Source organism: Capricornis sumatraensis, chromosome 19 (assembly GCF_032405125.1).
Source record: "Capricornis sumatraensis isolate serow.1 chromosome 19, serow.2, whole genome shotgun sequence".
Lineage (NCBI taxonomy): Eukaryota > Metazoa > Chordata > Mammalia > Artiodactyla > Bovidae > Capricornis > Capricornis sumatraensis.
In genome coordinates this window covers 38,665,715-38,677,089 of record NC_091087.1, presented here as the reverse complement: position 1 = coordinate 38,677,089, position 11,375 = coordinate 38,665,715, and the positions used below count along the sequence as shown (strand labels likewise).

At 36.9% G+C, this 11,375-nt stretch overlaps 1 protein-coding gene across 1 annotated transcript in view; it reads left to right on the top strand.

Moving 5' to 3' along the window:
- The first annotated feature begins 6,903 nt into the window (after window positions 1-6,903).
- Window positions 6,904-11,375, top strand: part of NRG4 (neuregulin 4) — a 70,581-nt gene continuing 66,109 nt past the window's right edge. Inside the window, exon 1 of the mRNA XM_068990969.1 lies at window positions 6,904-6,913. Coding sequence (XP_068847070.1) covers window positions 6,904-6,913 — 10 coding nt within the window. The remainder of the gene's footprint in view (window positions 6,914-11,375) is intronic.

Genomic DNA, 11,375 nt, shown 5'->3' with positions numbered 1-11,375 from the left:
ATACCTGTGGTTTAAGAAATTCCTACCTTGGACTCCTGGTGTGTGAAGAGATTTGATGATGTAGCCCTGTCCCTGAATTATTAGGAAGTCACAGAGTAAACATTTCAGGAGATTTGATTTTATGCTGGATCATGTGCTATTGGTATAAATAAATCCCTATACTACAAAAAAAGCAGCTGAATATTTGAGATGTTATGATAAAGCACAGTGTTCTTCAGTTGTCCCTCCAGCCCACCAAAAAGAAGGCAACTGTCAAGCTCTCAAGCTGTTTAAGAAAAACAAGGTACAAATAAAATGCATATTCACATACAGCATGATTTTAATCAATCTAGAGTTGAAGAGAATCTATTTTTTGTCTTTTTGTTGGGAGTATTATCTTACGAATAGCCCAAGTATTGTGGCCTTGAAACAAGAGAAGGAAATATTCACACAGCATGGATCTGCTGTTAATAGTATTTATACTAATATTGATAAAACTGTAGTTTATTGGTTTTCAACTTTTACATGTAGAGGCAAAGTTATGCAACACTTTTTTAGGGTCACAGATGAGAATGTAAATGTTCAAAACCTTCATGATACAGGAGTCAAGGTATAGCTACCAAGGCAGAAAGAGGAAGAGGGGAGAGAAAAGTTGGGAGCAAAGTTATTATAAAGTTAAGCCGGTCTGTGAATTGACTCAAGTTCATTGATGAGGACATAGAAGTAGAAGTATATTATTTAAAATTGCAGATATAACCAAGAGAAGAAATAGAGACAGTGTAACTTATCAAACATTCAAATCAAAGAAGTAGAAGGTAGTGTAAGACAGCTAAAGCCTCATCTTCCATCGCTGGGGGTTAGATGTTGACTAAAGTGCTAAATTTAGAAATAGAGAAGATAAGCATTTTGAATTGTGGAAGAAGAGCTTGCTGTTGGTCACATTTGTTCTTTTCTTATTTCTCTGATAATTTCTCGATGGGCTCCTTCTACAAATGTTCAGTGTTGGTATTTTCCAGGGATCAGTCCATGGCCTCTGTCTCATGCATGCACACTGTGAGCTTGTTCATTCACATAAATGACTTCGGGAACTGCCTGTATCTCTGAGCTGATTGTTATCCTGCACGCAAGATTTGCATTTTCAGGCAATTCCTTCTGCATGTCCCAGTAGCACTTTAAATTTAACATGTCCAAGTAGAAATCATTATCTTACTCATGAACTCTGTTTCAGTATTTCATTTTCTTTAACAGCTTTATTGAAACAGCTTTATATACCATAAAATTCACCTTTTTTTAGCCTGGTCAATTATGCTTATCAAATTTGCAACTGCCTCAACAGTCCAATTGTAGAATATTTCTATTATTCTAAAAAGATCTTTTATGTTCATTTGTATCATTTCTTTTTCCCACCCCCAGTCCCAAGCAATTATTAATCTATTCCTGTCTCTTGATTTGCCTTTTCTAAAGATTTCCATAAATGGAATCATACAATATGTGTTTTTTGTGACTGGCTTCTTTCACTTAGGATGTTTTTGAAATTCATGTTCCAACACACCATCCCTTTTTACTGCTGAATAATATTCCACTGTATGGCTGTACCGTATTGTGTTTATTTGTTTATCAGTTGATGGACATTTGAGTTGTTTTTTAGCTTGGGGAATTATGAGTAATGTTCTAAATGTTACGGTCATGTCTTTGTGTAGATCCATATTTCCATATCTCTTGGATTCATTTATGACAAATATGGGCTTCCCAGTTGGTACTAGTGCTAAAGAACCTGACTGCCAATGCAGGAGACATAAGAGATACAGGTTCAATCTTTGAGTCGGGAAGATTCCCTGGAGGAGGGCATGGCAACCCACTCCATTATTCTTGCCTGGAGAATCCCATGGACAGAGGAGCCTGGCAGGCTACAGGCCATGGGGTCGTACAGAACTGCACACGACTGAAGCAACTTTGTATGCATGCATGGAAAATTTATATTTTAACTTTTTAGGAAGGTATCAAATTATTTTCTAAAATGACTGTGCAATTTTATAGTCCCACTAGCAATGAGAGGTCTAGTTTCTCTTTGTTATTGTTTGCCATTTTTATTATAGACATTCTAGTAAGGTGTGAAATGGTACCTCATTGTAGATTTTTAAAAATATTTTTATTTATTTATTTTTGGCTGTTGTGGCATGTGAGAGCTTTCGTTGCAGGAGAGGGGCTTTCTCTAGTTGGGACGTGGGCCGGCTCTGGAGTGCGTGGGCTCTGTAGTTGCCACATGCATGCTTAGTTGCTTCCGGACACGTAGAATCTTAGTTCCCTGACTGGTGATCGAACCTGTGTCCACTGCATTAGAATACAGATTCTTATCAACTGGACCACCAGGAAGGTCCCATCTCTTTGTGGTTTTCATATACATTTCCCTGATGGGTACTTGCCTGGAGGAGGGCATGGCAACCCACTCCAGTATTCTTGCCTGGAGAATCCGCATGGACGGAGGGGCCTGGCGGGCTGCAGTCCGTGGGGTCGCAACGAGTGGGACACGACTGAGCACAGCACAATGTGTACTTGAAGGTTGGCCTCGACTTTTCTTTTTGTACCCTGCTATCCCATTCTGTGAGTGTACCTATTAAGTATATCTTTAATTCTCTCCTTTATGCTCTTTCCCATTACTTTATTTCTTCACTATTTTTGATTATTAAAATGGCCTCCAAATGGTTTTCTCTGATAGTAGGTCCTCTGCAGATTGCAGTCTATTTTTCTACACCATTATCAAAATGAATTTTCTAAAATGTAGGTGTGATCATGCCACTTCTTTGCTAAAAACCTTTCCAAGGAGCCCCACTGCCCTTTATATAAAGTCCACTGTCTAAACCCTGTTCTTGCCATTCCTTCCCTCCCTATCCTCTCCTCTTATAAAGCCACGTGCACACCCTGAACACATCATGACCTGTAATCTGTCTGCTGTTATCTGAATACATTAGGATTTTCTTTCTTCTGTGCCTTTGAGCATGCTGTCACCTCTGTCGGAAAACAGCAAACCCTTACTCGTTCTTCAAGGCTCAGCACAAATAAAACTCCCTTTCAGAATCTTTCTCTGATTCTCCTTAATAGTTAAGCTTTGTTTCTGAGTGTGTTAATATAGTGACATAAATAGGTGTCTGTGAAAATATATTAGGTTGAATTGCATTGTCAGCCTAAAACATTTCTGTAATTACTTGGCTATTGTTTATATTTCTATCATTTGTTAATGATAGCAGGTCACTTATCACATATTTATCGATAGATGCATGAACAAATTATTTTTGAAGATCATGGCTTTTATTTAGAGTGAAAGTTAACTTGAAAAATGTTAAGTCTTCTTTAGAATCATGTAGCCTCAAAGGTTAAATTTATTTGTATTGTGTGAAAAATTATTAATATCCAACTAACTGCCATGATATGTCTCTTAATAAATAGCATCTTGAATATCCTGAATGAACTCATAGATTATCTCTCACATACAGTTTAGTAGTCATTTTCATGTTAGTGGACAGCAATATATTATTACCATAGTTCAAATCAAATTTACTGAGTTTTCATAAAAATGTCATTTTAAAATCCAAACACTGTAAGCTAACAAAATTTTATATATGTGTATATATATGTTTACACATGTGTGTTTATAAGATTGTAATATGTAAAAGTTACCTTTGAATGAGGGAGATAGTATTTAGTAATGCAAAGAGTTTTTCTCAGAATATGGATTATGAGTTTATTTAAATATTTTCTTAAAAGAGCAAATGTACTAGTTTCTACGTTTTACATCAAACAAGTAGTCATGTCTGAGTTGTTTTAGAAAAGAAAGCCATATGAATGGTTGGCATACTTCAGGTAGTTACTTTCTAAAGAACTCTGTACTTCAATTTTAAACAAAATTATGCTTTACTTTATTAAGTTATTTATGATTTTAAACCTTATCACTTTCTCTAATGCATATATTGCAGCTTTGTTATAGTTTGCAGATAGTTATATTGCCATCAGTATGAGCCACGTTCAGTGCTTACATTCACTTCAAACTGAACATAGTAGCCTATGTATGCTGTGTTGTAACTGTTAACTTCTTTAAATTTTCTCAGTACTTCAAATGATTATTTGTGTAAATATTATATATTTTGTAAGGAAATTCCTTTTTAAAAAACCCCTATGGACATGGATTATTACTCAGCTATTAAAAAGAACACATTTGAGTCAGTTCTAATAAGATGGATGAAATTGGAGCCTATTATACAGAGTGAAGTAAGTCAGAAAGAAAAATACCAGTACAGTATATTAATGCATGTATATGGAATTTAGAAAGATGGTAACACCGACCCTATATATGAGACAACAAAAGAGACACAAATAAAAAGAACAGACTTTTGGACTCTGTGGGAGAAGGTGAGGGTAGAATGATTTGAGAGAATAGCACTGAGACATGCATATTGCCATACATAAGATAGATGACCAGTCCAAGTTCGATGCATGAAACCAGGCACTCAAAGCCAGTACACTGGGCCAACCCAGAGGGATGGGATGGGGAGGGAGCGGGGAGGGGGCTTTGGGACTGGGGACACATGTACACCCGTGGCTGATTCATGTCAATGTATGGCAAAAACAACCACAATGTTGTAAAGTAATTAGCCTCCAATTAAAATAAATTTATTAATTTAAAAAAATCCGTGGAGGGCGAGTATGGGAGTGGGGTCAGAAGCCAGTAGGAACCTGAAATGTCTTGTAATTGTCTGAAGATTCTTCAGTCACTATGACAAGTGACACAGATGTTTCTGTTTCTTACTGAGTTTTCATAAAGATGAAGATCAGAGATCTAAACTTATCCAAAAAGCTAGAGAGGCACCATTTGTCCCCATTGGAATGGCAGGTTTTGCAGCAATTGTTGCATATGGATTATATAGGTTGAAGAACAGGGGAAATACTAAAATGTCTGTTCACCTGATCCATGTTTGTGGCAGCTCAAGGCTTTGTTCTGGGAGCAATGACTCTTGGTATGGGCTGTTCCCTATATCAGGAATTCTGGGCAAAACCTAAACTTTAGAAGAGGAGATGCCATCTTGGTCTTGTTGGTGGTGCTTGCTTTAGTTAGACATCTCGTATTGAGATTATATGTTTACGCTAAAAATAAATTGTTTGGGTCAGACAAAAAAAAAATCCGTGGAATACTTGCCCACTAATTCCATGTGAAAATTCCTTTTCTTCACAAAGTTATACAACACGATGGAATTATTCAGCCGTACAAAGATAAGTTAGGAGCCAAATGAATATGGTTTACTTAATCACTTGAAAATTTTGGAAAGTGATTTGAGAAGGCAGCTTAGAACAACTTATTTTCTAAATAAAATTCTGCTCCATTTGTAACTCTGAACATGTGGACTGAAAGGGCTGGTTCCCTTGGCTGGTGCCTGACCTCTGTGCACACCTTGGTCTTTCTCAATCACACCCACACTGCACATTGCAGCCATGTAAATCAGATTTTTGACGGATTATAAAGGGCAAGGTACAGCTGCTGCAGATTGCATTATTCAAAAACTTTTTAAATGCTGCATATCCAACAAAATTTATTGTTTGTTTGAATGTAAGTTTTTATTGAGGTAAGTCTGTTTCTCTAGAAAAAGAAACTCATACAATGAGCCAGTGATTATTTCAAATTAAATAGGTTTAATTTCTGTCTTTCTCTCTCTCACTGCTTGTCTGTTTAAGAGTGACTCACTTTGAAAGAAGATCTTGCTTATTACACCTGTTAATAGGAAGTTGTTGATTGAGATTTCTGTTACAAAAGTTTTTCTCCTTAAGTCAGGAGTAAGTTATAAAAGTTTATAAAATGAAATTGAGAGCATATAATCATAATGTGAGTATAAATCTATCATCTTTTCAAATGTCTTTTGGAATTCCTTTGTTTCTGTTAAAGCAGATAACTTCATACATAACTCCTTTGTTTTGCCAGATGCCAGACATTTTTCAAAAGAAAGGCACATGTAGATTGGTAAATGTAATATGTAATCTACAGTACATTTAAAAGTACTCTTATAAAAATTTTAAAGCTTCTGTAGAAATGCAAACCTTTTGGTCATTTTTAATAAACTGAAAAATTGAAAGTTGTTCTTTTGAAAAGTCAAATTAGAAATAGGCTTTATGAGAAAGTTAAAATGTCAATTTCAAGTCATTCATTTTTACATATTGACTCATATTTTTCATATAGAAACTCATATAGTATACTACTAAATTAGCAGTGTTTATTGGGCTTCCCTGATAGCTCAGTTGGTAAAGAATCTGCCTGCAATGCAGGAGACCCCTGCTTGATTCCTGGGTTGGGAAGATCTGCTGGAGAAGAGATAGGCTACCCACTCCAGTATTCTTGGGCTTCCCTTGTGGCTCAGCCGGTAAAGATACTGTCTGCAATGCGGGAGACCTGGGATTGATCCCAGGGCTGGGAAGATCCCCTGGTGGAGGACATGGCCCACTCCAGTAATCTCATCTGGAAAACTGCATGGACTGTATAGTCCGTGGGGTCACAAACAGTCGGACACAACTGAGCAACTTTCACTTTCATTAAAAGTAAAACATTAGACTTTTCTTTAGAGAGAGATTTAAGATTGCATTATATTACTTAGGCAGTGATTTGTATCTAGTGCATTTATACTGTTTATTGATCTTTTAGATTTACCTGTTCAGATTTTTTATTGATATATAAGTATCTAAAAATATAGATGTTCTAACCAAAGAATTTTGTCCCTACCCTATAAATGCTTAATTGTTTTCGTCATTTAAAAGAATATCATTGTTACGATATTTGAAATTTTGTAATGCTATCAAAAGAGGATAATTTTTCCTGAATTATTAATTTTAGGTGCTGTTTTTCAACCCTAAACTTTCAGCCAAGAATGAAACTATTTGGAAGTTAAGATGACAACAGGTAATTTCTTGTAAGTTTTTACTTTTGTCAATGTGTGTCAAAAAAATTTATGTCATAAAAATAGAAACAAAAAAGTTATGTATATCAACACAAGACTGTATTTTTTCCATCTAAAATTATCCTAGAAATATGAAATACCTTGGTTTTGAAAGACCTTGCTTTATAACATGGAACTATTTTATTTAGACCTGTAGTTTTAGACCTACATTTTATCACTTTTTACAAACTAATTCTGGTATACTCTAAATCTGCTATCAACTTTACAAATAAGTAAATGAAATCAGAATACAAATAGATTCAGAGATAGTGATTCAGGTTAGATGAGTATTCCTTACTGATAAAATCCCAGATGTTGAGTCATAACTGGTTGTGATGCTACTAAAAACAAGGACGTTAATTTCAGCTACAGAAATCATTCTGTGATAAAGTTGACACTCCACCCTCAATGGAAAACTGTATGTGATGATGTCCATGATTCTAACGTAATGTAATGTCAACTGGGATTTTATTTGTTAGCCAAATTATTCCTGGAAAATTGTTAGAATTATCTTATGAAAAGTTTTGTTTTGAAAAAAAGAAGTTGTCTTATTGTAAAGAAGCATCAGTTCAGTTCAGTTCTTTTACTCAGTCGTGTCCGACTCTTTACGACCGCATGGACTATAGCACACCAGGCTTCCCTGTCCATTGCCAACTCCCAGAGTTTACTCAAACTCATGTCCATTATGTCAGTGATGCCATCCAACCATCTCATCCTCTGTCGTCGCCTTCTCCTCCCGCCTTCTATCTTTCCCAGCATCAGAGTCTTTTCCAGTGAGTCAGTTCTTTGCATCAGGTGGCCAAAGTATTGGAGTTTCAGCTTCATCATCAGTCCTTCCAATGAATATTCAGGATTGATTTCCTTTAGTAAAGAAGCATAACATTGTGTAAAAAAAGAAAAAAGTTAGAAGATTAGTTCTGGTTGGTTTACTTTCCTTTTTTCCACTTAAATTCTTTGTAAGTTCTGTTTCCCTCTTTACATTTTTATACTTTTATAATTGTAATGTGAAGGTGAAACAATTTAAAATAAAAGCAAAGTTCAAATTCTGACAGTGAAGATATCTGGTTCGATAGTAATTATATATTAAGGGTATTAATATCTTCAGTTCAGTTCAGTCACTCAGTCGTGTGCGACTCTTCGCAACACCAGGAATCACAGCACGCCAGGCCTCCCTGTTCATCACCATCTCCCGGAGTTCACTCAGACTCATGTCCATCGAGTCCGTGATGCCATCCAGCCAGCTCATCCTCTGTCGTCCCCTTCTCCTCCTGCCCCCAATCCCTCCCAGCATCAGAGTCTTTTCCAATGAGTCAACTCTTCTCACGAGGTGGCCAAGTACTGGAGTTTTCAGCCTCAGCATCATTCCTTCCAAAAAAATCCCAGGGCTGATCTCCTTCAGAATGGACTGGTTGGATCTCCTTGCAGTCCAAGGGACTCTCAAGAGTCTTCTTCGACACCACAGTTCAAAAGCATCAATTCTTCGGCACTCAGGCTTCTTCACAGTCCAACTCTCATCCATACATGACCACTGGAAAAACCATAGCCCTGACTAGACAGACCTTAGTCGGCAAAGTAATGTCTCTGCTTTTGAATATACTATCTAAATTGGTCATAACTTTTCTTCCAAGGGCGTCTTTTAATTTCATGGCTGCAATCACCATCTGCAGTGATTTTGGAGCCCAAAAAAATAAAGTCTGACACTGTTTCCACTGTTTCCCCATCTATTTGCCATGGAGTGATGGGACTGGATACCATGATCTTTGTTTTCTGAATGTTGAGCTTTAAGCCAACTTTTTCACTCTCCTCTTTCACTTTCATCAAGAGGCTTTTTAGTTCCTCTTCACTTTCTGCCATAAGGGTGGTGTCATCTGCCTATCTGAGGTTATTGATATTTCTCCCGGCAGTCTTGATTCCAGCTTGTGTTTCTTCCAGTCCAGCATTTCTCATGATGTACTCTGCATATAAGTTAAATAAGCAGGGTGACAAAATACAGCCTTGATGTACTCCTTTTCCTATTTGGAACCAGTCTGTTGTTCCATGTCCAGTTCTAACTGTTGCTTCCTGACCTGCATACACATTTCTCAAGAGGCAGGTTAGGTGGTCTGGTATTCCCATCTCTTGAAGAATTTTCCACAGTTTATTGTGATCCACACACTCAAAGGCTTTGGCATAGTCAATAAAGCAGAAATAGATGTTTTTCTGGAACTCTCTTGTATTTTCCATGATCCAGCGGATGTTGGCAATTTGATCTCTGGTTCCTCTGCCTTTTCTAAAACCAGCTTGAACATCAGGAAGTTCATGGTTCACGAATTGCTGAAGCCTGGCTTGGAGAATTTTGAGCATTACTTTACTAGCATGTGAGATGAGTGCAATTGTGCAGTGGTTTGAGCATTCTTTGGCATTGCCTTTCTTTGGGATTAGAATGAAAACTGACCTTTTCCAGTCCTGTGGCCACTGCTGAGTTTTCCAAATGTGCTGGCATATTGAGTGCAGCACTTTCACACCATCATCTTTCAGGATTTGAAACAGCTCAACTGGAATTCCATCACCTCCACTAGCTTTGTTCATAGTGATGCTTTCTAAGGCCCACTTGACTTCACTTTCCAAGATGTCTGGCTCTAGATTAGTGATCACATCATCATTATTATCTGGGTCATGAAGATCTTTTTTGTACAGTTCTTCTGTGTATTCTTGCCACCTCTTCTTAATATCTTCTGCTTCTGTTAGGTCCATACCATTTCTGTCCTTTATCGAGCCCATTAGTGGCTAATAAATACTAAATAACTTTTTAAAAATTAGTGCACTATTTTTTAAAATGCCTAATTGGAACAATGCCATTTTCTTCTTCACATAAGATTCTATGTCACTTTCTGCACAGAAACGATCAGGAACCAACAAAGTTCAATTTTAAAGCAATGTATTAAATAATTCCCCCTTCAGGATCAAAAGATAAAGCATTCAGCAATTGACTTTTCTAATCATAAATAGTAGTCTATAGTAGTATAACTCAATGAGTAAATATAAAGACATGTTTAAAGTATATAGTATATATAATAAACACAGGGGATATGTTATAATGTTAACATTATGTGTTATATGTTATATATGTTTTAACATGATAACATATCTCCTGTGTTTATTTCTAAATTTTTCTGTCTAATGGTTTTGGGGGGATTTTTTTTCAAAGAGTGAGTGAGGAGGTAGAGTCTGGAAGGGAGGGATAGGTACCAAGAAAGAAAGGGAAGGCAGAGAAAGAAGCATAACAGAAAGGTAAAAGATAATGAAGGATGAAAGGAGGGAGAAAGAGGAGAGAAAGGAAGAGAGACACGGAGATTTATTTTCTTAATATTCCAAAATTTTTTGCTGTATCCCATATGATGGTATTACTGTTTTCAGTTTTACTGAGGACTTGAAATATGTCTTTATAGTTACTAGCTATTACCTAATGTCCCCTTGCAAATCAAAACCTAATAAGATATTTTTGTTTTTTGATGTTAGAATTGTCATATATAGAAATAATTAAAGATGATTCTGAACATCAGAATTTATTTAGTAATCTAAAATTTTTTCCCACAGCAATTTCAGGCTTTAATGTATCTGAAACCTTAAAGAAAAGATAGGAATCTAACTATACTATTGGGACAGAACTCTAAGCAAAGCTTACTGAATGAGAAAAGCCACTATTTATTTTAAGATACTGGTCTTCTCCTTTTAATCTATTATATTGTTTAGTCATTAAGTTGTGTCCAACTCTTTCCTGAACCCATGGACTGTAGCCCACCCAGCTTCTCTGTCCATGGAATTTCCTAGGTGCCGGGGTCCAGCCCCGGTGGATCCAGGGAATTCGAAGCGGGGAGGGCGTTGGCGAGGAAAACTTATTTATTTATTAATATAAGATTAAATTAGGAAGAAATAGTGTAGTAGGAAAATTAAGTGGAGAAAGAAGGCTGAATAACTTGGCTTACGGGGAAGGCCAATAAAGTTCCAGACAAGGAGCTTGCACTATCTACGTTGGGCCACCGGTGCCTACTTGAATATCTAAGGGTGCCCCTTCTTAGGCTCCCTTTCGCGCGGGTCTTAAAAGCCAGGGCAAGTAAGTAGACTTAGTGAGCCACCCCGCTCCAGATGGGAATTCAGCCTGAAATTAGAGTAAAGAGGAGAGGGAGGGAGAGAGAGAAAAAGAGAGAGAGAGAGAGACACGGGGGGAGCCAGATTCCCAAGAAACTAGGCCGAGAGACTAGTCCGAGAAACTGGTCCATCCTTTATTGTTCAGAAGGCTTTTTATACTTTTGATAAAACATGGAGATCAATGGGTAACACAAAGTTATGCAGCGTTAGCAGTCCAGACTCTTATCAAAACCAGGCTTTTCTCTCTGCATACCTAATTGTATACACAAGTCTTAGGTAATTTACATAATCTTCCGG